General features: G+C 44.0%; 4 protein-coding genes across 6 annotated transcripts; 3 read left to right on the top strand and 1 right to left on the bottom strand.

Annotated features, from left to right (window-relative positions):
- The first annotated feature begins 200 nt into the window (after positions 1 to 200).
- Positions 201 to 5,930, top strand: si:dkey-175g6.2 (uncharacterized). Of its 3 annotated transcripts, none has more exons than XM_037467325.2 (2): positions 201 to 430; positions 2,375 to 5,930. In XM_037467325.2, exon 2 carries the CDS (start codon positions 2,404 to 2,406, stop codon positions 4,411 to 4,413), a length of 2,010 nt encoding a protein of 669 aa, XP_037323222.2. In that variant the 5' UTR covers positions 201 to 430; positions 2,375 to 2,403; the 3' UTR covers positions 4,414 to 5,930. The 3 variants fall into 3 exon arrangements, with proteins under 3 accessions (XP_037323222.2, XP_037323224.2, XP_037323223.2); XM_037467327.2 differs by lacking the exon at positions 201 to 430 and adding an exon at positions 895 to 1,404; XM_037467326.2 differs by lacking the exon at positions 201 to 430 and adding an exon at positions 1,445 to 1,647.
- Positions 5,931 to 10,935: 5,005 nt separating this feature from the next.
- Positions 10,936 to 13,945, top strand: LOC119215497 (uncharacterized). Its single transcript, XM_037467712.2, has 6 exons — positions 10,936 to 11,117; positions 11,295 to 11,433; positions 11,566 to 11,728; positions 11,843 to 11,916; positions 13,368 to 13,598; positions 13,717 to 13,945. The coding sequence occupies exons 1-6, from the start codon at positions 11,077 to 11,079 to the stop codon at positions 13,759 to 13,761; spliced, it is 693 nt and encodes a 230-aa protein (XP_037323609.1). The 5' UTR covers positions 10,936 to 11,076; the 3' UTR covers positions 13,762 to 13,945.
- A 1,741-nt stretch (positions 13,946 to 15,686) lies between these two features.
- On the top strand, positions 15,687 to 18,720 carry slc25a1a (solute carrier family 25 member 1a). Its single transcript, XM_037467899.2, has 9 exons — positions 15,687 to 16,168; positions 16,632 to 16,739; positions 16,861 to 16,960; positions 17,348 to 17,486; positions 17,575 to 17,659; positions 17,840 to 17,944; positions 18,056 to 18,171; positions 18,257 to 18,330; positions 18,426 to 18,720. Exons 1-9 carry the CDS (start codon positions 15,934 to 15,936, stop codon positions 18,538 to 18,540), a joined length of 1,077 nt encoding a protein of 358 aa, XP_037323796.1. The 5' UTR covers positions 15,687 to 15,933; the 3' UTR covers positions 18,541 to 18,720.
- Positions 18,721 to 20,255: 1,535 nt separating this feature from the next.
- Positions 20,256 to 24,958, bottom strand: nle1 (notchless homolog 1 (Drosophila)). The gene is made up of 13 exons (XM_037467897.2): positions 24,849 to 24,958; positions 24,218 to 24,369; positions 23,639 to 23,859; positions 23,421 to 23,500; positions 23,238 to 23,314; positions 23,049 to 23,146; positions 22,398 to 22,590; positions 22,088 to 22,223; positions 21,950 to 21,996; positions 21,661 to 21,863; positions 21,361 to 21,520; positions 21,193 to 21,263; positions 20,256 to 21,103 (listed from the first exon to the last, which is right to left on the bottom strand). Exons 2-13 carry the CDS (start codon positions 24,353 to 24,355, stop codon positions 21,091 to 21,093), a joined length of 1,437 nt encoding a protein of 478 aa, XP_037323794.1. The 5' UTR covers positions 24,356 to 24,369; positions 24,849 to 24,958; the 3' UTR covers positions 20,256 to 21,090.
- Positions 24,959 to 25,455: the final 497 nt, after the last annotated feature.

Below are 25,455 nucleotides of genomic sequence, written 5' to 3'. Positions count from 1 at the left end.
ATTTCATTCATGCCATTTCCGTTCATTCATCAGCTGGGGCCAGCCTAGACTCACAGTCCCATCTCCACGCCAACATTCTTATCAATGAACGTGACGTCAGCACTGCCAGCAGCTGAGGGGAGGAGAGATGGGGGGTGGGGGGGACTTATCACGTGGTTCAGTGAGGGGGTATATACAATAAAGTTGCGCTGACAGTGAGGCTGAAAACATTCACCAAATTGTACATTAGCGCCAGGGCTGCTGCTATACAAACTCACCGCACAACTAAATAAAGATCCGCCAGTTTGTTTGGCTTTTCTCTTGATGTTGGCCACAAGCTGAAGAGGGAGAGAGGGGGGGGGGGGGAATATATCAGGTGATCTACATGAAATAATCTTGGCTTTAACCGCGTTGTGTCTCACCACTTTCTCACCCCCCAGTGGGACTCCAGGTAAGTGGAACGAAATCTCATTTTGTCATTTTGTCAGCGGAATCAGATACGGCTGAACGAGTATTAATGTTATTATTCTAATCGTTAATAATTTCAGATTTTTCTTTTCTGTAAAAAAAAGGATCCAAGTTGCGTGTTGTAGGCTTGAAGTGTGTGGAAGAAATCTCAACTTAAATAACAGAAGTATGTTTTGCCACAATGGGCAACTGTTGTCTGATTTAAGAGTGTGCAGCGACGCTTTCATATATATATATATATATATATATTTATATATATATATATATAAATATATTGTTGTTGTTGTTGCATGAAACATATTTCAACCATTGAGAAATATTTTCATTTAGCTTCCAAAATTATAATCATTCTCATAAATTGAGAAATCAACACATTGTTGTACGTTATTTTAAACAATTTAGTAATTTGTTTCATAATAATAATGCATAATTGTAACTGTCGAAAAACTGTAGAAAATGTTTTCTCAAAATCATTTTGATCGTCTACAATGCGTGTGGAATTGTTTCTGAGAAATACAACTGTGTGCAGCTGCTGCTCGAGAAAATGTTTCAAATATGAATACAACAAAATTGCCCATTTATGAAGGTTGTAAAAGAGTGTAAATCTTGTGTTCATCAATTCTAATTAAATTATAGTCTAAATCTCATTTTCGGTAGGCCAGCTACATTAATATGGGGATTTTGATTGTTGTCTGTTTCCACCCTCCTCGTCCAGTTTGTAAAAATGGAAATAGTTTAAAAAAAAAAATTGTGGCTGCACGCTGCGCTGCCCAAACGTGCGCTTGTCTGCATTCCACCACTGGCACTGAGGAGAAACATGCCCACACCGCACAAGGACAAAGCCGCGTTACTTACTGAGCGCTTCCTCGTTCTCTGTGCAAAAAAAAAAAAAAAAAAAAGGCTGCATCCTGTAAAATGTACCATCCAGCTGATTTACGATTTGGATGCATCACTCAGGTACCGTAGGGTTAAATGGCTCAACCGCAGCCAACAGCTTTACGCATGGCTTCCTCGTGCGTGCGGTCTTTGTGCCGGTGCCCTGGTCACATCGCGCTGAGGCATGGACTACCAAATCCACAGCTAACACAGAGACACAGCGCAGATCAATTTGAATTTTCTGCATCTTTGCTGTGAAATAGAGGGGTTTGCGCTTAAAATGGCAAGTGTATGCGTTCTGGTTACGTTGGATAGGAGGAAGAGGTGAGATCATTTATTTTGGAAATGCCAGAAATTCATACTGATTCGATTCGGGCTTTTTTTATACTGTTATTATAGTTTACTTGGCTATATCTGTCAGAAGACTAGAAATATGAGAGCATGCTTATCCGCGCGACGGAGGGATATTGACTGCGTTAACGCCATGCAAAAAAATATGTAGGTTCGAAGCGCAATTTCAATATGCAAATATCACCTTTCAGATGAGCAATTTGATGTCGAAAGACGGTCAGATTTACACTTAAATGGCAAACAGCGGACGAATAAAAAATATTAACTAGATATTGATTTTTCCATCATGAACATCCAGGATTAAAAAATAAATGTAAAGAGAGAGAGAGAGAGAGAGAGAGAGAGAGAGAGAGAGAAGCGGGCAACTTTCTTTGTTGAATTTGGCTCGGCTCATTAGGTTGCGTGCGGTGGCTGCTTTGTTCTCAAACCTTAGTGGTAATTGCTTTCGAATGGCGGTTACATGGTACAAATATTTATATATATATATAGTGATGACAATGATGTCTTATCATCACTGATCTTTTGTACATTTAGGACTGGCCTATTGAAACAGCTGTTTTATCGCTTAAATGCCCTGCGCTCCTTTTGCCTTTTGGAATTCCATGACATCGTGAGTCCATCTGCAACACGCGTGAATCCTTTCTCATGTGTCCTTTTTTTCCTTCTCCCTATGCCTTCTTCCCTTCTTTTTCTTCTTCAGGTGCTTAACCTCCCTACTGCCAGTTCTGCATGGTCATGACCTGTCATCACGCCCCTTCCACATCCCACCTCATCCTATTGGTCCTGCTCATTGTCACTCCGCCCCTGGCTGGGGCCGCCCCTGCGTGGGTCGAGGGAGGGGTAGAAGGGGGCACCCGGACAGACTTGAGAGAGGACAACCTCGCCCCCTTTCTCTCGCCCCCACCGATGAGTCTCTCCATCCCTGACAACGGCTCGTTAGACCGGGGCCAGGACCCGGGTCAAGACAACCAATCAGATAAAGTGATGGACCCTATGCAGGTGCTTGCTGTGCTTTTGGAGGCTCTGGACCACCCAGCGGAGAAAAACATCTATGCCAGTAGAGACAGAGTTTTGGAAGAGGATGAGAGTCCGAAACGGCCCTCCATTGAAGGCGCCGCGGGTGGTGAGATAAGAAGAACGGGGGAGACAGAGGGAGAGAGGGGGGCGGAGGAAGAGGGGCGAGGGGCTGATAAGGCAATTGAACAGCTAATTGTAGGCCAATTGACAGCTGCTCAGGGTGATGACTCAAAAGAAAGGGACGAGGAAGATAAAAACACAAGGTCAGAGGAGAATCAAGGGTGGCCTGTGAGGGACGTGCGAGCCGATAGTGTAAACACGGAGGAAGAGGAAGACGAGGAGCAGGAGGAGGGACATAGTTTAGAAAGTTTCCTAAAGAATGCCACGCCTAGGCCCGCCGAACTGGGAGACGATCCATCTCTGCGGCGCAAAATAAGAGGCTACTTCCAAAACATTGACCTGGGTCTCCAAGATAATGAGATCTTGCCTCCTCTGAAGGGCTACAAGGCGTACAACACGGAGCTCGCACGAGCCGGAAAGAAGCTGCACTGGGAGGAGAACCAGGACCGAAACCGACCCGCCAACGGCGGCAACTTCATGGATGAGTTTGAGGATGAAGGAGAGGAGCTGGAGGAGGAGATTGAAGAGGAGGAGGAGAGCCTCTCCCACATGCAAGAAGAGGCGAGAGCGCGAGCAGAGAAACAGGAGGTTCTTCGCCAGCAGGAGGAGGCGGAGCGTGCCAGGGAGGAGGAGCAGAGGCTGGCGGACATCGCCTCCGACATGCTGCTGCAGTACATGGGGAGGAAGCAGCAGTCCTACATGAAGCCCCGGCAGAAAAGCAGCCTGGGCCCCGCCAGCAACACCGCTGAGGACAAGCGCTCCGAGGAGGTCGTCGCCGACGAAGACGACGTCGACCAGCAGATGATCGACAGGCTGATTGAGATCAGCAGCAAGCTGCACCTGCCCGCCGATGACGTGATCGAGATCATCAGCGACGTGGAGGAGAAGAAGAAGAAAAGGAAAGAGCTGCAACAGTTACCAATCAACAGCAATCCCGTTGCCCCACGCTTTAGGCCTCTGGTACCTCCTCCTCTGGCTGCTCCACCCATCTACCACTACACCGCCTCGAAAAACCCCAAGAAAGCCCCTTATAGGTACAACAAGTCCAACAAGAAATGGCACAAGGACAAAGTCTCGTCATATAAGAAGGACTATTGGTATAAGCCTCAGAAGCAGCTTGACTACTGGTATAAACCCCAGAAACAGTTTTTAGCCTTCCCCTCCTATCCCTACTACCAGAAGCCATATCGAGCATACTACCCGGTTTATTTCCCATATCCCAAAGCGCAATACTATGGCAAACCCTCTCCCTCCAGAGAACAACCGTTCGGCCCCCAGGAACTTGACTTCCAGCCCCCAAGGCGCAGGCACAGGGCCGGGGGTAAGAACCGCGGACAGGGCTGGAGACAGCAGCCGGCGCCTCGCCTGCCCCTCAGCCCTTATATCTCTAACTATATCCTCCCTCACCCACGGACCTACCAGCCCCTGCCCCCGCCCAAACCGATAACCCCACCCAGGAGAGGGAGGCGACCCCCGTACTACTACCAACAGGTCACGCCGGGAGATGACTATGAGGAAGACGGGCTGGTGCCTCAGTTGGACAGTGAGGAGGAGCTGGAAAACTTTATTGAGAGGATCTACATGAAACGTAGAATGTATTGAGAGATTTTTTGGACATTCGTCGGATCAGACGGGCTGACCAGAGGTGGGATAGATATTCAGTAGCTGGAGAAAAGCTAAAAGAGAATGTGGGGCGGGGGTAAGATTCGGGGGGGGGGGCGACTGGTTTTGAGCCTGAAGGAAATTGAAGGGTCTTGGTGTGAAATGTTTGATTTATGTTGTTTTACTCATTTTATTTTTACTTTCTCGGTCAGGGAGAGGATGAACGGGTCCCAGTTGAATCTCCCTGCAACCATATTAGCCTCTTGCTCAGTTTACATTTTGAAACAGAACATACCATGGTGTATGTCTGCCTCCATTCAGGTCAATCTCTGAATCTCTTACATTGGTCAGAGGGAACACACACACACACACACACACACGCACACACACACACACTGACTTATAATCACATTTTTGACACTTTCACAAGCAAATGTGCCCATTTTAAAAGAACCATGTTTACAACATCACTTCCTATGTTTTATATGTATGTGTTATTACAAAAGAAGTTGAATGACTTATTACTCAAATATGAAAACACTGCCATTGTCAATTCTTCAATGACAGTAAATATTTGTGTTATTTGATGTTTGTGGTTTCCCGTCCTATTCTCGATTGGATCAAATTGCAACAATTTTTCAAAATATTAAAATTCAGATTTTTTTCCTTTCAAGCTCATGCTTTTAAAAGGGAAAAAAATCCTATTATATTATTATATCATCATCACAACCGATCCTAAAAGAGAAACGCTGTGGACTCCAGAAGCACAAACTGAAAACACTTCCAACCGGGTGGTCAAAGGATATTTATAATTTTCAAAATATTTGACTTTGACTTATAGTACTCTTTGACCTGGTATGAGTCATTTTTTTTATTTTCCTGACCTTTTCTAATTGTTAATCTCCAATTACTGATAAATTGTCATCCTCAGTCACCTTTTTTCGTTTTCACACATGCTGTTCTTTTGCCATATTTCTTGAATCATGTATTATTTCTGTATTTTTTTCTTTGTTTCCCACCAAAAAAAGGATACTTGAAAATACAATCTGTTCAGCGGCTTTTTAAAAAGATTGCCACCAAGAGGCTACAAATGTTTTGTTTTTTCTCAGATGAATTTCATTGAAAAGTTTCAGGCCCGGGGAGTCAGGGATTGTGCTTAAAACCGTTAAATGCACGTCTTTCTACTTGCATCTTAAAAAATGAACAAAAAAAATAAACAAAAAAAAGAGAAAAAATAAAACAGTAAAGGAAAAATCCAGATGGTTGTTTTCTCTGAATAAACTGTGAACATAAAAAAAGAAATCTCAAATGGAGGAAGGCCACTGTGTCCACAGTGAAGCCATCTGTCTTGTAAAAGGAGAGTGTTGTTGTTGATGTCACCTTTAGCATTGTAACATGTACAGTGTGAAATAAATATGCCCGTGCAATGTGTAAATAACAGCATGATGATTACTAGTTTTGCTATATGATAAAAAATAAAAGTAATTATTTTATTAAAGTTCAGTTTTTTAATGGCTTTTTGGCGAGTGCTATGTTGTACTTGTATACAATCAAATATAAGAACACTTAGTCACTTGAGTAACAAATCCAAAAACACAGAAACAAAAGAGAATCACTTGAAGCTTAGAAGCGTAGAAGTTGCTTTAATATAGAGGCAAATCAAGAAAACCTGTAGAGGGTGCTGAATAAATTCCAAGACAGTCAAAAATGAGAAAGAGAAAAAAAAGAATGGCAATAAAAAAGGGGGAGGAATAACCAAATAATGGAAAGATTTAGAAGGGAGGGAGGGAAATGGTAACTGCAGTGATTGATGAGTCACATGATTGGTGGATGAGTCATCCATCTTCACACTTTTCTGCGCATGTCCATGCGTGTGCAGACGCACACACACCCTCCCTTTTTGAGCTGTATAGTAATTTGGCTTCCGGCATTCAAGATAAAGATTGAGTTGTGCTCGCCCCTGCCTCCAGCCGGCCAATCAGCCAATGGAAAGGTGTTTGATAGATGGGTTTGACAAAAGAAATAAAAAATGTTACACCATATCTTGTTTCCCCACCTCCTCTTCACTCTCACATCACTAAGGCAATATGCCCTTGTGCTATAATTCCTTAAGTGCTTTTGGCTTCAGCCCTTTCGGCATCAAAACAAACCTGACATATGCAGTCAGCACACAAACACAGTGATTAGCAGGCTGTCAACACGGTCATATCGCATGCCATCTTACCAAACTGCTTTCCTGCTGATTGCAACGATACCTTTCATGGCTGCATCGCGGCTTGTTGAGTGATTCTTGGACACAATGTTGTGAATGCAGATTTATAATTATAGCCTCCATCTTCAGTAGATCTGCTATCTCGATATACACCCAGTGGTGGTAACAAGAAAATTAAGTTTATTTGTTGTGCCCATAGTGATATCATCATCATCATCATCATCATCATCATCATCATGATCGGGGTTGAGCTTTAAAAACAGCAACGCAGAAAGATGGTAGTCGCTGGCAGCTGTTATGTTCAAAAAATGAAGAAACACCAGAACGACGGAAGACATCTTGGAACGAGCAGTTAAAATCCAAAGTATTTAATAAAGGAAAAGGTGTTGTGCTAAAAAGAACATCTCAGCTGAGGAGCCGCTGGTCTCCGCAACCAACAACAGGCCACTGGGAGTCCTTTGACCATCCCAGTGTGTGTTGTCTCAACCAGCAAACTCGAGAACAAAGGCTGCCTGCAGGTATTTATACAGATCAGTAAAGGTGTGAAAGTCAGTGTCCACGCCCCCTGGGAGTGGTCTCCTGGTGAGTTCAATGTAGCTCAGTCAATATCAGTAGAATTACAACTTGCATGAATGCATTTTGGTGCATTTCGGTAGATTACATTACATTGAACACAATCATAACTGTACATTGGTATTATTCTATTGATTAGTTTCAAAATTACAGTGGTTTTACGACATTCCCATTACTTTATTGAATACACGTCTCCAGAATCATCATCACTTAATGCATTTTATTAATAGTTAATTTATGAACCTGGTTGTCAATTTATTTTTTAATATCCAACACAGCTACCAGCCGTGACTCAACACGGGACTTGTGATTCAGCCCATGATAACAGTGTAGTTTAGGGTAAAAAAGAGCTCCTATTTATTTGGGCATTTCTAAAAATGTAAAGCTTTGCAAGGCCAGCCTTTTGATATTTCAAAAGAAAAAGAACTTACAATAAAGGCTGCTAATCTTCTCGATGATTGCTGCGTATGTCCCCAGTTGGTTTGAACTGTAAACTGAAAGGTTCAATGTGCTACGTCTAGGACTTTTAAGGACAGGCGCACCGTGTTTGCAAGGTTTCCAAACAGGAACCCAAATGCAGACAGTAGACAAAGCAGCGGAAGGATTTCTGTTAAGGATGAACAGGCTTCCAGAGGCCAAATGAAGCAGGTCGCTTCCAAAGAAGAATCCAAAGAATGGAAATTAGGAAAAGAAAAAAAAAACAACTCACTGTAAAAGCTCCACACCATGGGGAGACCTGAAAAAAAAAAAAAAAAAGCTAGACGCAGATGTCCAAAGACGAATTGGAAACAAAGAACCGCTATGAGTAAATGACTGCAGGAGGGACAGGTGGTACTAACCAAGGCTGGATGGACAATCAAGGCAGGCAGGAAAACACAGCGAAATGGGCAGTGTGCTGAAACAAGATGAGAGGTGAGTAACAAAATAGAACAGGAAACACTTAACATGAATAGTATTGATTTATGAAATTAAGAAATACACAACCTGAGGGACAGAGAGAAAAATAACACACCCATTAGCTTCCATTGGCTGGCAACAGACGATAAATGCTACACAATGACCTGTATGAAGTTGTTTTGTTACCTTATAGGATGTCTGAGAGAATTCATTGATAAAGAAGATGAGGCTGAGCATATTCGCTCTGATACCGTGGTACTCGCGATGTGGATGTTCACACCCTGTTGCTCACGAAAAGTCTTCTGTCACACCTCTCTGCCAGCTGAGGAGAAAAAGAGCATTGTGGAGATGATGCTATTTACACTCTCACGTTCGTATTTCTGTAATCATACAACACAATAGACCTTTAGAAAATTGAAGCACAATGGGATAAATGTGTGGGATAAAAGCTTTGGGTCCCATTGCGTCCTTATAGTAATCATTCACAGTTGCCTGGTGGGTGCAACATCTTTATAAAAATAATTATTCCAAAAGCCTCCAACTCTCACAGGGACAACATGTGGTATGTGTGAAGCTCCTGGCACAAAGCGGTCTGACTGCAAACCAATTCATCTGCAGTGGCACCAAGAAGAAGAAATTACAGATGCAGAACCGCAAGGAGAGAGCTGTAACTGCTAAAACCTGTACAAGCTTTTGGTGATTGGCCTGAGATTATGTTGCAGTTATCATTTAGGTCCATTTAAGAAAGAAATTTGATTACTTTTCCTCTAAATTTCAGATGTTCAGAGTTCATAGTTTGGTTTAAGTGTTTAAAAATGTTCTTCACGTTACTGAAATGTAACAATACCATATGTTTTAAGAATAGGTTAGTTTTGGTGGATATTATAATATAAAATAATTAATTAAACGTGGTGAAGAAGTTGCTAAGTAAGCTGCAGAAACACTAATAGATGGTTATAAAACGTCTTATCTATAGATATGAAAGCTGCTCAGATAGTGAAGCACTGTCCCACTCAACGTTGCTTCTGACTCTAACCAGTTTTTGTCTTTGTGTCCCTCTCCTCTCCATGTTTGATCCATTTGTTGTTGTTCATTGTTAAACTACCATTGTTCGACACAGTCTTGGCCCCATAACATGCTTCATCAACCAGGCTTTCACCAGCCATTAGGACAACAGAAGCAGAGCCTCTCCCTTGAAAACGCATCCGTTGTTTATGATCTCTGCAGCCCTTGTATTTTTGCTCAATCCTTTCATCTTGTCTTTCCCGTCCTTTATGCCGGTCTCTACCCTCGTTCCCATCGTCTCCTCTTTTTCCTTCAATTATCCATGCCCCCCCACTCCTCCTTAATGCTCCCTAAAACCCAATCTTCCTCTCCTTTTCTTCTGTATTCTTTCTCCATTTCTCGTTTTGTATGCAAGCCCCAAGGGAGAGAAATGGGTGAAAAGCACTCTCTCTGCACCACTGTCACAAAAGACGGGTGAGTCATCGCCACTTATGTTCCTGTCTCCCTCCTCCCACAAAAAACACACACACACACATACAGGAAAAACACTCGAATGACTCCTTACCTGTCGTGCATCTACAGGGAGACAAGACAGACACACACACATCCGCGCTGATAGACGGACACACACAACACATGCACCCATTCACGCACACATTCCACAGCTCTTTAGATTTACCCTGAAATTATAACCCAAGTCACATCATTTGGTTGAGCATTGTGGTGGAGAATGAGAATGGCTTTCATTCATGTGTTCTGCTGAGCATATTTTACAGGATTGTGTGCTGTATCGAGGAAACTCATGTCACTGTGCAATGAAATAGAGGGCTGTTTATGAAAGAGATGCTCCCGGACTTTAGGGGGGGGACTAAATGAAATAAATGGTGTAGTTAAAGAGGGAAAGACAGAAATTCCCTGGAGAAGTGTTGTGGTTGTTGCTCTTGTTAGTCCGAATATGGTTTGTGAGCCACAAAGGAACGGTTCTTCCTCCATCTGCTGGAGGAACGTGTCACTTACACGGCCGTTATGTTACTGCCGTGTGCACAAGATGGCAGTTCTGGGTGAACACAATGTTGCCAACAGAATGATCAATTTCAGTCACTGAGTTCCAACACCAATTACCGTTGGAAGGTCGCAGGGCCCGAAATCAATCCCAGTAACATCAGGTGAAAGACGGGGTTCTGGACTGGTCACTGATCGGTCGATCACGAGGCTGACAAACAACTATTCACTCACCTACAGGCAATTTAGGGTCATCAAGTAAAGAAACCGCGTGGACTGTGGGAGGAAGTACACGGAGTACAAGGAGAGAAGTCACGTAGACACGGGGAGAACATTTCAACCTCACACTAAAAGCCCACTGAGTGGTTTCGAGCCCACGTCCTTCTTGCTCTGAGATGATCGAGCTAACGCCACTGTGCCACCACACGACCACAACTCATTTCAGCTGTAAACCATTACATGATTCGAAGATATTCAACAAACATACAAAGAGAAAGTGCATGGAAGGAAAAATATCAAATGTTTATCAATCATTTCATCCAAATTGGAAAAAATCTTTAGCAATGATGATAATGAAATCAATAAGTCTCTGTATAAAGATTTGTAAATTGCAGCTATGATGATTCCATGGAGTTGTCTGACATTTTCTAGGAGTTGAAATTTTCACAATATGTGTTTGGCATTGTTCTTAGCATGCTTGTTTGTGTCAAAACCTCCCACAACCGCAGAGGCACCGGGGTCCTCACGTGATTGCTCTTTACAGCAACCTGCTTGTGAGCCATTCAGACACATCAAATATTGAAAGCCTGGAGTTTCCGTTTCACACACAGAGAGGGAGGGGGGACGGCAGAGGCCGGCCGACCGGAGAATAAAACGGGGACAGGCGAAGAGCAAAAGAAAAGTCAGCTAACGGAGGACTCAGAATAAGAAAAATAACACATCAGGCACCCTGGGAGGGAGACACATGAGCAGAGATGGAGGGAGAGATGGAGGAACAGGGAGAGATCATCCAGAGGTAAGGCAAGGAGAGTGTGAATGCTTATGCCTAATCAGGGGCTCTTCTTAAGTGTAACAGTAGAAGCTGCACCAGTGTAATCCGCTGTAGATTGATTGGCTGATAACCTTCTGGGCAGGGGGTAAGGAGGACACGTTTTTTGTTCTATTATTCTGCTGCTTCTCTCTCAAACCCCAGAGGGACGACTCCTACCCGGAGTCACACAGTGACTCAGAGCTGCGCCCAGGAGAGCAACGAGCCCCGAAACCTCCAAGAACCAGAGGAGGATGACCAGGCCGAGACCCAAGCCTGTGACGGAGGGGTAGAGCCAAGCCAGGTCAGATTTGTGGGGGGAAAATGGACGACATACCACCAAAGCTCAGTTAAATGAAACACAACTGTAACTGGGCAAAAATAAAACTACGTTGATTGAAGCTTTCTGTGCCTTTGGTTGGTGCGACGGATGAAGGTGGAGGAGGATCTACGTCTCTGTGATGCAGAGAGCTTACCACAGGAGACACCGATAGCCACAGACACGCAGGATGTCGCCCACGGCCTCCCATTGTACCCCATGCCAACAGAGGAAGAGATGACCCCCCCTTCAGTGTCATCCCATCCCTTGAACACACAAAGTCAGTCTCTCACACACACACGACTGATATAATGTGTGTGTGTAACCAGCACAGGCTCCTGCGATGTCATTTGAAATAACGGGGTGTAGCGCTTTTCTCTTTGTGCCCTCACAGATCGCTCGTCTGAACCCTGCTGGTATTGCCGGAGGTCTCTTGACTCAGAGTATCGTCCCGAAACTCCTGAACAGGTTTAGACATCTCCGACTGTTAAGGTTCTGAAGGCCCCTCGCGGGAGATCACACTCCTTTGTTCTCGACCCGGCCGGAAACGATGAATCAAAAGAGTCAACTGGCTCAAGTTTAAAAATCAAAAAGTATTTAATAACTAAACAAAGTGATAAGGACTACAATTACAAAGTGAAATACAATGCGAATAGTGATATATTTCGCGAAATAGAGAATTCTCTGACCAAGTCAAAGGTGACTTATCAAAGCAGCTGCAGGAAAATTCTTCCCCCGCTTTGGTCCTTTGGATGTATTTGAATGTCATTGGCTTCTCCTTCAAAGTGTCTCCTCCTGGTTCATCCTCCTCACATTCAAGTGTAAATCTGCTGCGGTAACCTGAGACCTCTCTGTCTTATCTCTCCCTCACATTCCAATGCATTCTTTGTAGAAACATGTGGCTTTATGCCCCAATGACTGAATTTAATAATTCACATAATGGTCCAAAACAATAAATCCATCCACTGTGGGGATAGATTAGTGGATTGTGGGGGGGGGGGGTCGAGACGCATTTAGCTGCGTTATCACTAGCGGCCCCAGAGACGAGAGAGAGGAGTCAGCACATAGTCAGCAATATAAAACAGGCAACAAAAGGTGTTTTGAGAAAGTTTGAGTCACAGTAACTAGAGCACGCAGCCGTAACTCGACACCAAAAATATTAAGCAATTTGCTTTAGCATAATGAAAAATAAGAGTTGGAAGACACAGAGGTGCACACTCATTCACTCGCAGACTCCCTCATGGACTCGAACTCCTGACGAATTGCATGACTCTTTCTTCTCGGAGATAATAAGAAGCAGCCTGAACTTACAAGGGTACAAAGCCATTTCTTTAATATGGAAATACATCTTTGGCTTTTTAAGATCAAAGGAAATACAGATCAATTTTTTATAGGAACAAAGGAAATAGGGTCATTATAGTTTAGAACATTTTGTAGGAAATTTATCACCTGCAGTATTAATGCTTTAAAAAGTAAAATATGTTTGTGTGTATGTAGAAGATTATTCATAATTTAGACGTACAATACTATATATGGCTTAAATGTATAGTAAGTTACATGTTATTATTGTTTTTGGATAAAATACTTGAGTCAACTATTCATTTAGCTGTTTAATTTAAATAATCCAATACGGCCACGAAGGGAAATCTGACTCTTTAAACTGTGAACCAGAGTATTATGACTCAAATTCATGGTGACATGGAGAAAGACCCTCTGGAGTTATTGTAAGTTATCTGTGAGTCGGTAGAGCTGCTTAAAACATCCGATGCTTTCTGATGCTGTTATCAGTGTAGAATCAGCATAGTTCCTTCATACAGTGTCTGTCGAGCAGCTCCAGGATTTGTCCCCACAACAATCTTCCTCATTAATCTTAAAGCTGACAAAAATGTTGTGGGATCCTATTTGTGCTTCGTTTTCAGGAAGAGTCTGGTCCTTTGTCACCGGCGCTCCCTGGTGACCAGAAAGTGAGCTACCAGACAGACCCTCGACCTCACTTTGGAGTAGCTTGTTCCTCCCACTCCACCTGTCGCCCTCTGTGGGGCAGCGAGGGGCCCTGCTGGGGGCCGAGGAGCCAGGACGTGCTCGATCAGACAGACACCTGCCCTCACTGTCATTTGGGGTTGCCCCCTGACACACTGCGTTGGCATGAGGTTGGCACAGACACTTGTAAACACACGCACAGGCATAAATAAAGACACGTAGGCTCACAGTTTGCACTAAACAGACCACGGCTTATGTCACCCGCCTGTTTTCTTTCTCTCTGCGCAGGCAAAGTGTCTACAGTTTGAAGGGGTGAAGATCCCAAAGAAATAAATGAAGGCAACAGCAAAAATATTGTTTGTACTTTAAAAAAATAATACTGTACCTCTTGGTATTAAGGCAATCATTCTCACATAATGGTTATTTGCAATAGCAATTTCTGCTCTGAAATAACTCTGTTTACATCTAAATTTAACCTGTGTTTAATTCATGATGTATTTTTAATATGTTATTATAAATAAAAGAATGTGTACAACGTTTCTGTGAAATTAAGTACTCTTTCTATCAACAAGTTTTGTTTTTTTTCCAGGGAAATGAACGTACATCACACGTACATGCCCATTTTACCACCAAAGATAATAAAAACACAGATATGTCACTGTCATTACAGCTTAACAAAAGGTACACTGGTAATTAAAGAAATAAGTCGGAAGACAATAAGGAAACAATAAAAATTGGGATTGGTTTCTGATTCTGTGACCTGTAGCGTCTGTGGCTTATTCTCAGACGTGCTGCTATCCCTGGTGACATATCTCCTGTCTGGACATGAATGTGGGGTTTCGTGACCTCAGACTGCCCCGCATTGTGCCCTGCTAGCTCGGCCTCATCAACCAGAGCCTGTGTTAAATCCTTCTGTCAGATGAGCTGCTTACGGCCCTCCGGCACAAACACTCCAATGACAACAGCTTAACTCCTTACGTAGCTGGCTGAAATATAAGGGTCTTGGATACCTTTAAACATCATAGATGACACAGGCAAGCAAAATATTCCACTTGGTGGAGGTGCTTTGAGATTAGTGTTAATATACTGGCTGTGAACCCCAGCAGAAAGTGAGGTGATAAATAAAATACCACTTTTCACATAAAATGAAACCCCCTCCGGTCTTCTCTGTTGATTTCTGTCACAGTTGGCTTGCAAGAAAACTGCAGCCTGACATTCCCCGAACGAAGATACCCCATCAGGTTGCTACTCCCCGAATTCAATCGCCTGTGCTAAGCCTCATCTCTGTCAACTACGCGGTGGTGCAGCCGTGGTCTTCAGGTCCAGCTGCTGAGCGGGCAGCAGGACCGACTGCCACGTGCTGTTGTACACAAGGCAACAGGGGAAGGACACAAAAATCATATATATATATACAGGCTCATGTTCTGGTTCAGTTAAAGGTTACACGAATAAATCCTAAATTTGCGACTAGTTCACGTACAGCAGGGACTGTGTTCTAATATCTGACGCTGGACTTGAGCAACTGCAGTCAGACCGACTCAAAGGAGCTCAATGAGATCAGAAAGGCTAGATGGAGAAAATATTGTCTTCCTACCTTCAATATTTTTGCTATAACAAGTATAGCAAGTGGTCACCAAGAAATAAATCAAACCAGCAAACCAGTAAATGATTGGTCATAGTAATTTAGAGTACAGTGTCTCTATCTGTGTTATATATACAGTATTTATCTCAGTGGGCGTGTGGGTGGAAACACTGACCTATTTTCATTGTAAAGGGTGATTGGGGAGGCAGTGTGTGTGTGTGTGTGTGTGCTGGCATGGCAAAAGCACTATCTAAGGAAACGAGGATTAAGAGGCAGCAGCAATATACCCTAGTCTTGATTGCATGGGCCAAGACATTATGCTATTGTGTGGTCTATTCATTGGATTCTTATGTTTCCTAGAATGTTGAATGCACAGTGTGTCGTTGATACTTGAGGTTTTTAAGGCACACGTTTGACCAACTAAAACTCACCCTTTTTACCTCGATTTTAGACATTATTGTTACACATTAGATAAATAACCTTTCCAAAAAGGTGATTTAAACATTATAGACTGTTTTATCAACGTCTTTATTGTATTTAGTTTACAGCATAATATTACCCCTAAATGTACAGTTACCCTTAAAAACTGAAAAATATCAACATCCACATGAAAAAAGGAAAATACTGGTGTGTTGGTGCTTATTGTTGTGTATTATAGTATGTGACAATGAGCTCTGGACCAGAAATCAGACGGCCAGCATCCTCCACGCTATTGGTCGCCAAAAAGCCCCCCATGGTCACGTGACTGAATAATGGCATTATGGCAGCATGGAGAGCCAATGGCCGGCCCCATCACCTGATTTCTATGTGAATATTGACGCTCCTCGAGCCGCCGCCGCCGCCTCCTCGCGTTGTTATTGTCTGACATTGGACCGTCGCTACCGTGGGAGAACTTCCACAACCGAACCCGGCGCCACCGAACAATGTCCCCGTTGCCGAAGCCGTTCGCGGTGAGCGAAGGACCGTGCGAGGGCCGCGGCGTCCGGAGAGGACGCCCCCGCTCCGCCCTCCATCAGCAGCGGCCGTCCGCCGCCGTCACCGCGGCGGGGCCGGGCTCTCTGCCGGCCCACCAGCAGTCGCACGCGGCGAGGAGAAACCTCGCAGCCGCATCGGTCGGCGGGAGGAAAATCACGCATCCCGGAAAGGCCATTCTCGCAGGTTGAATTATTTTGTCCAAATATTTGTTCAGCACACATATATCCTCCCCACTCCAGTCGGCTGTTGCTTTTCTAATCCAAATCTGTCGCCCGTTAAAGCGATCCACGCAGAACTGGGTCAAAACGCACTGAGCGGCATGATGTAGTCGCGTGTCCTTTTCTCTTATTACTGCGCACACAATGGACTCCTTTGCATTTACCTGAAAGTATGCAAATGCTCAAATATGAATGCATGAATACACGTTCAGTAGCTCTCAGCTACTAGTTCTAACTCTGTGCAGGCACCACTGTGTAATCACACTGCATTTGCATTGTCACAGTGTCAGGAATGATGCGTAGCATCAGCACCACGCTGCTATCGGTCCATCGATTTTGTCTCCTCCTGTTCCTCTCACATTCAAAACTATTCTGCACAGAGGATAAACAATTCTTTAAATCAGTGTTTGTGTCCTTTCCTCTCTCAGGTGGGATCGCAGGAGGCATAGAGATCTGTATCACCTTCCCCACAGAGTACGTCAAGACCCAGCTACAGCTGGATGGGAGGGCCAACCCGCCGAGATACAGAGGAATCGGTAGGTCACTGGCCCGAGCATGTCTTCCGCCCGATTTTGCGTGTGTGTGTGTGTTGTGTGTCTTCTGCTGGGCTACTCACTCATGGATGCTCTGCGTGTGTGTGTGTGTGTGTGTGCACAGGGGACTGTGTGAAGTTGACCGTGCAAGATCACGGGCTGAGAGGGTTGTATCGAGGCCTTAGCTCCCTGCTCTATGGATCGATACCCAAGTCTGCAGTGAGGTGAAGTTGCACTCCTGATAAATAGTAGCACAGTTTTCTTAACGGAATAAACAGAATGTTACTGCAGATTCCTGCCGCATCCTTTTGGGTTTCAGCATCCCACCTTGACCGGGGTGTTAAGGTTGACTGAAAAAAACAGCTTTTCTTGGAACTTCAATCAGATTTGCAAAGGGGCAAACGATGATTGTTGTTATTATTTATTAATCCGCTACTTATTATAAAATTATCTGTTGTCTAAATTCGGCCGTCACAACTTTCCAAGGGCTCATTTTGTCCAATCAACTGTCAATGAACACCCCATTGATCACAGTGGAATCCATCAGACAAATGCTGTGCTTATTTTGCCCCTGGTCTCTCTTGACGGTATCCCCTTCCCACCATCGCCAGGTTTGGCACGTTTGAGATGCTCAGCAACCCGATGCGAGACGCCACAGGTCGCCTCGACAACACCAGCAGCCTCCTGTGTGGTTTGGGAGCAGGCATAGCGGAAGCCATCGTGGTCGTCTGTCCCATGGAGACGCTTAAGGTGGGTGGAGCTGGAGGACGTTCTGCATTTCTTTGACATTGATCTAAATAGACGATAAACCGGGTCCCCCCCCCCACCTGTCCTCCAGGTGAAGATGATCCATGACCAGTGTTCCCTCAGACCTCGCTACAGAGGCTTCTTTCACGGAGTCAGTGAGATTATCAGAGAACAGGGTAAGAGGGCAGGGTGGCTTCAACACGGAATACGTGACGCTCTTTCACACACACACACACACACACACACACAGCGTGTTTTTATTGGCCGCTGAGGTCGATAACGGACCCTGAAACCAGCCGTATCGATATGCTTGGTTTGCGTTGCATAAAGAAACCAGATCTGTTGGACTCATTTAGGTGTGAGGGGGACATATCAAGGTCTGACAGCAACCGTGCTCAAGCAAGGATCCAATCAGGCCATCCGATTCTACGTGATGAACACGCTGCGCAATTGGTACAAAGGTGAGAACGCAAGCCAACCCTCTGCAAAACGAGACCTGATCGCCCTGTTTTTTTCTATATAGAGTTTTTTCCCCTAATGACGTGCTCCCCTCCTCTTACTTTCCATCTAAGGGGACGACCCCAGACGAGACATGCCCCCTATCGTCACGGCGACGTTTGGAGCAATGGCGGGAGCTGCCAGTGTTTTTGGAAATACACCTCTGGATGTGGTGAAGACCAGGATGCAGGTAGGACAGCCCCCCAGTGGGGTGATGTCATTGAAGTCATCATCAGGTGCCATGTCTAACTCTCTTTTTTTTTCTTTTCCTGCAGGGATTGGAGGCCCACCGCTACAAAAACACAGTGGATTGTGCCTTTCAGATTTTGAAGCAGGAAGGCCCGCAGGCGTGAGTAACCCCCCGTGACCCGAGGCATGCTGGGAAAACGGCTCCCGTGAGCGCGGACCACACCTGTCTAAACCCCGTCCCGCTCTTGTCCCCAGGTTCTACAAAGGAACCGTTCCTAGGCTGGGCCGCGTGTGCCTGGACGTGGCCATCGTCTTCGTCATCTACGAGGAGGTAGTCAAACTACTCAACAACGTGTGGAAGACCCAGTAGACCGGCCGTCACCATGACCTGTTTCCACTCTGTCACACCGAGCAAAGGCAGGACGCGTCCTGAAAACAGCGACAAGAGAAGGGGAGTGGCTGCTTGCCCTTGGCCATTTTTCCTCTCTCTCTCTTTCTCTCTCTCTCTCTCTCTCTCAAAGTAACAAAATGATTAAACGTATAGACTAATTTTCTTGAGACTTCTAACCAGAAACACCGGTGTACGTAGAGAAGGAGCGTGCATATTATTATTAACCAAAGGTTATATTAACGTAGCTCTGATGCTTTAGCTTTCTATGACTGTTAACGGTACATTGCAGAGTGAACATTTTGTACTGAAACCATAAACGTGTCTTTCGATTCACGGAGTACTTATTATACGGAGCGAAGAACGAAGAGGCTGCCGGACACCACGAGCGCGCTCATCGATTAGTCCATTGCATTCACCCATTTGTACAGCTGAGGGTGAAAAACACCTCCGTTGATCTTTTGTTTACCTGAAATGTGCTCACATATTTTCATGGAAATGAGTCGTCCGAATTACAATAGCATAAATGATTAATGGTCTAAAGAAATTTGACTCGACTAAAGCACCGAGTTAGTCTACTAACCGACTAAGAGACGCCGGCCCCACTGAGCTCATTGTTGGGAACACATGCAGCAAAATCTCTACGTGCAGTCTTAGGAGGGAGCGAGGGTCAACAAAGGGAAGTTAGTGACCTCATTGTTACTTTATGACCATCAGATGGTATACTCCAGTAGTGTTGCTCTTTCCAACAGCTGACTGCTGAATTTCCCTGACCCCAAGATGACGAGACAAGACGTCCGACTACGTAAGCCATATGACTCCAGTGCACTATTCTTGCGTCACATATGTCACTTAAACGTCTTTTGTTTACCTCAAGCCAGCCTGCTTCCTATGCCTTTTGTACACTGATGAAATAGTAAATAAGCCATCTGCCAACAAGGGAGAGGCAGAGCACTAGTCCTTGGTTCGAGAGCCTTGCACAAAAGCCTTTCAACAATCTTTGTCAAACGACTTACGTAGAATCTCCAATGTAACATCCCCCCTAGGAGCAAATGTTTACTACATTATGAACCAAGTGCAACAGAATAGTGTTAAATTGGTCTCTCCTCTTTTGTTTTTGTTGACGCGAGTACATTTGTATTGTGCAGAATCTTTATTCATGCCTTACTGCTTTTCGTGAACAGACCAAAGAGTGCGTCATCGGGTCATTTGATCGTTCACGTTTCAGAAGATGCTGTCGGGCAGAGAAGGACATGTGAAATACTTTGGTATGACATCAGAAAAGAATGTGGCTTAACACAACTGTGATTTACAAAACCTCTGAAGAAACTGATGTAGACGTAACAGGATTCAGTGGTTTCAATAAATGTATTGATGAACCCCATGTGTGTGACCCTTTGAGTCGTAGTATAGAAAATATGGATAAGCACTCCTTCATAAGACAGGATTTCTTTCATCATTGCTCAGTGATGCTTCACTGACACTGTGGCTGGAGAGAAGACGAGAGGCAGTTTCATCTTGTCCTTCACACGGAGGGAATAATTACATTTCTCTAACTGCAGGCTACAGGAAATGTGAAGCAACATAACAGCGCCTTAAAGAAATGACATCAGTAGAGTGTTTAAAGCAGCTGGAGAAAACTCAAAAGTATCACTTATATCTATCTGTACTGTATGCAAATAGAGACTAACACAACATTGAGAGGTTTTAGTTTATGCATAGAATGAATCCATTTTCATGTAAAGTAGCTTCAGACAGCGGGTCATGGAAGATAACATTAAAAACATTTCCCTTGTGGTAAGGTCGATGTAAATATTTATTTGCATCAATGAATTCATTGAAGAACATTTTTTTTGAGAATCAGAGTTCAGAGCCGTTAAAGCTTTGCTTTACTGCAGCGGCAGAAGAAATGATCCGTCTTTGCTGACTGCAGAGAAGATTAAAGGCTGAAGGTGCACGCCGAGTGTGGTTGGCGTTAAAAACAAAGAGCAAAGTATTAAACGCCGCCATCTAATGCCGCACTGCTCCACCTGCCACACAAAGTTCCTCTAGTCAGCCTACATCATTTTATCTCAATGTATTCATCTCATTATATTTTGTATTTAGAGGCGTGGCACCTAAGCAAGGCTTAAAGATCTTTACACATCGAAGCCCCTGACATTTACTGAACAACATGCACTTGAATTGAAACCATTTGAATTTGAGATGCCAGCAGTGACATACATTTTAAAATGTAGCGTCTAATGGCAATGATCTTAACAGATGGAAGGTCTCTCATGTTATAAACTCCCATTCGACTAAACACTGTTAGTGTTAAAATTCCAGCGTGAGTTTCAGACCTGGAGAAGACGTCTGCATCACGGCTCAGTTAGAGCTCCCTCACACAATGCCTTTTTTCACAGACTGTGCAATAAAGCCAAAACGGCAACATTTTAGGTACAGTCTCGCTGCCTTCGCTCCAGCTCTCGCGTTTCTTGATAGTAGAAGATGTAAAATCCTCTGGCAGAGATAGGAAGGGGAACCCAGGCGTGGCTATCTCCTCCATCTAAAAGTATAACACAAGGCCAAAGGGTTACATTGGGCTTTACCTGAATGATGAAAAGATAAACCAAGGGTTCTCAGAATCTCACTCACATTCGGAGACATTTGTCTTTCCCTCCACTGGCCACTCTCTGTCCATCGGGACTCCAGTCCACTGCATAGACCTAGACACCCAAAGAAGCCAAGGAAGTTAAGACACAAAACTAGGATAACAATCAATGCAAATCTATCAAAAAACAGCTTTCTCCCGCCCCTCCTTACCTCATCAGCGTGGCCGGGCAGGTCCATGTTCAGCTTCCCTGTCTTGATGTCCCAAACTTTAAGTGTGCTGTCACTGCTGCCGCTGACCAGCAGCCTGCTGTCTGCTGACCACGCCACTTGATACACAGATCCCACGTGACCTCGCAGGGATATTAGGTACCTTTCAGAATGTGGACAAGCAGGCAAATGCATAAATACTCTGTGTGACACACACACACACATAAATCTAAAGCCCACAGCACCATCACCTGGACAACAGCAGTATTGCACAGATCATTTTGGGAAAAGAGACTTTCTTACTTCCCAGTGCGCCCGTCCCAGACTTTAATGGACTTGTCAAATGAGGCGGAGGCCAGGAGCCTGCCATCTGGGGAGAAGAGCACTTCATTGACCAGAGCGCTGTGTCCAGTCATCCTGGCCAGAGGCTTCTTTTCTTCTGCGGGGTTCCACAGGAACAAGGTGAAATCGTCGGAGCCCGACACCAAGCGCTCTGGAGCGGAACTCTGCAGGACGACAGCACAAGTAAGTGTACTGGCACAAGACAGATGAAGACTTGAAGACATTGGCACAGGAAACAGTCAGTTCTTACCCTAACTTTATTATATCTCTGCAAAGCAGTCTCCTTCAGCTCTTCCACTGGGGGATAGAAGAATGCTGGTTACAAGTCTTTTCGAAGAATAGAAATGATCCCTCAAGCCCCATATCTTTAAAAGAAGGTGATCCTCACATGATCCGGTGAGGTCCTGGGGGTTGACAGTGGCGGTTGCAGGTTCAAAAGCTCCCGTGCGCAGGACGTAGTCTGTGCTGAGAGCCAGGGTGTTCACCCAGTGGGCGTGACCCTGCAGAGTCCTGCACTGTACACCCTAAACCCCAAAACAGTTAACACACATCAAGTCTGGCTTTGACACACAGATGTCTCCTCCATCGGAGTCAAGTATTTCGGTCTGTAGCAACCAATATTCAAAGGGTCCTGTCTCACACACACACACACACACACACACACGTGCATGCATAAGCACGCACACACACACACTTACATCTTTGGCTCTCCAGACTTTCACCGTTCTGTCCTGGGAGGAAGTGTAAAGAAGTCCGTCTCCTCCCCACTTTACACAGGTTACTGACTGAGTGTGTCCAGTCATGATCTTCTCACAGCGTCCCAGCACCGTGTCCCAGACACGTATTGAGCCGTCCTTAGAGCTGCTGGCTAAGTACCGACACTCTGGGTTACTGAAGTGGGAGGAAGATCGGAGCAGAATTAAATCAGGACACTTTAAAACACAACATATAGTAAACGCTCAGGAGCACTGGCATCACGCTACTTTCCCCATTTCAACAAGCTTCTGTTACTCAATGCAATCTCTCATTGACCATTTATCTCAGCGTTTTTCCAAAAAGAAATCTATGTATTCCTAACTTTACATGTGGTAAAACAAATCAGCATGTAACTTGCTATTACAAAAAGGTGGCGTTTTCACAATTCCATTTTGTAAAAGATTAGGTTCCAAGATGAGTTTTATTTTCCTTACAATGTTTTTTTGTTTTTAAGAGTTCAATAAAAGGTCTACACTTGTGATCACGTTAATATTATTAAGGATGGCTCCTTTCTATTCAAGTGATGGGTCACTAGTAAAATAGGCTACAATGTACAGAACCAATTCAGAGAAAGTGATGAAGCGAGTACTCACAGGTGAAGAGGTTCCCAGCTGAGCCAAGTGATCCACTTGGAGTGTCCGGTTAAAGTCTTCCCAATCTGTTTACCCGTCACTGGGTCCCACAGACAGATCTACAGAAACAGTGCCATGCAATAATAAATACAGTGTACAGGAGATGAAACTTTGAAACAAAAGGCCTAATCTTGTGTGTTGCAAGTTCACCTGACTGTTCTTGCACCCTGAAGCCAGCTTCTTGCCATCAGGTGACCAGGTGATGCACAGAACCCAATGGGTGTGTCCTTTAATAAAGCAGATTACATCTCATTGGTGTTCAGAATCCTTGATCACTTATTGGTATCTATAGCAGTTCACTCGCTTGTAGAAGTTTTATTTATTTTTTTATACCTCTGGCAGTGTGGTGGGGCGTCTCAGTAGTCAAGTCCCAAAAACGTACTGTGGTATCACCTGAGCCGCTGGCCAGGTATCTGAAACAAACAAAATTAACATTTAAATATAATCCCCTTGTGTGTTCCGATAAACATGTATATTGTCATCCCCTGTAATTGTTGTGGTGGCATAATGAAATCTCAGATAAATCAGTACAAAGAATTTGCGTCACTCACTTGCCAGTGGGGCTGAAGGCAGTCGAGATGACAGCTTCTGTGTGTCCCTGTAGTGTGCTGGTACAGCGGGCCACAGCTCGAACCCTGAACACAGCCTGAGGCTGGTAAACCACCGGCACAACTTGCTCCGTCTCGACCCCGAGAGCCTGCACACACAATCTCAGACTGGACACCACCTCTGCCTCTCCGCGCACAAAAAACGCCAGTGGCACCGGCTCATCCTGAAGTGAGTAAGAGCAAAAAAAAAACACATTAATAATTTCATTTTCAATATGTATTCTTAGTTATATTTAATCTCTAAAAAAATATTCAAAAAGAAACCAGAATACATTTGGTTACCTAGATCTTATTACTTAATAAATATGGCATTTATCGTGGTACATTTAGAAGGGTAACAGTTTAAAAAAGCTGTCAAGACTACAGCAATTGGTGTTACCATCATAGAATATATAAATATATCTTTCCACTATACGAATGCTACATTTTAAACTCTGATACAATGAGAAACATTTTGTGGATGGCTGGGTAAATGTGAAATGCATTCGTGTGCAAATATCTATTATGTTATAAAGGGATTACCTTCTGCAGCAGCGCATTGCAGACCAGCTGTAGTTTGTCCGGGGATATGTCCAAAGGCACATCGAAAGGGGAGCCCAGAACTTCCCCTTCTTCATCCTGAAACTGGATCAACAGACGCTCCACGTCCTCACTAGTCATCCTCAGATTTGGATCTAAAAAACAGACGTAACGGTCAACTTAATTTAAGTGACGTTACATGTTTGTCATGAAAATGTGTCATTAAGGGGAGATTATAGCCAGCTAGCAAACGTAAATTAACTTTAACGTTACCTCACGGAATATTCATTACGTTGACTGAATTAACTTACGTTACTTCAGAAAACACGACAAATAGCAATACATTGCATGGTGATAGACTACATTTTTAGTCTATCACCATTTTTTAGACTCAATCCGACCAGAAGAAATACGCTATTTCGCGGTTTACTTTTAGCTAGCCTACGTCAAGCATCTATGCTGTCAACCAGTTAGCTCAAAGCTAACCCCGCTAGCCTGCTGTTAACTAACGTTTCAGACACCTCGTTCCTCTCAGCAAAGATTGCAGGGCAGTAAGATAACCGCCATTTGTTAGCACAACTGTGTCGAGTTTTATATGGCATGGAATTGGCACATAATACTGCGAAAACGTTACCTTTAGTGAGATAGCAAATGTTCAAACTCCCCACGTGTAACTCAGCGAAGAGCCTTTAAAGAAGAGATACTCCAAGAACGGGCTGTCGAGAGCCCCGCGGACTCGCGCAATGATTCATGGGAGAACGATGACGGGGTGGCCGTACTACTTTACTATAGAGCAGTGAACAATATCAATGGTTATAATAATGATGATATGAATAACACTATTAATAACTATGGTTATGATAATAACGATAACAATACTATAATAATAATAATGAATATTGTTACAATTTGGATCATTAAAAACCATATGATCGGTGACCTGTATATATTTCTTAAAGTACCTTTGAAATCAATCTACCTCTAAAATGAGTTATCTGCATTAAAACTCATTATTGAGTCATTATTGATTGTAAGATATGACATAGTATATTATTAACATCGGATATACAAATATGTTGTAGTATTTCCATGAGCACAAATGAATCACTTCAAATGCCAGCAAACCCTCATAAGTCAACTTCTAATTTTCTGTTTTAATTAAATCAGAAACATTTTGGGGGGGTTATCACAAATTGAGCTTGAAAGGCCTTTTTTCCAACACTTCCCAACCAACATGTGGT

Source organism: Pungitius pungitius, chromosome 16, assembly GCF_949316345.1.
Source record: "Pungitius pungitius chromosome 16, fPunPun2.1, whole genome shotgun sequence".
Classification (NCBI taxonomy): Eukaryota; Metazoa; Chordata; class Actinopteri; order Perciformes; family Gasterosteidae; genus Pungitius; species Pungitius pungitius.
The sequence above is the reverse complement of the archived record's forward strand: the minus strand, read 5'-3'. Positions and strand labels throughout refer to the sequence as shown.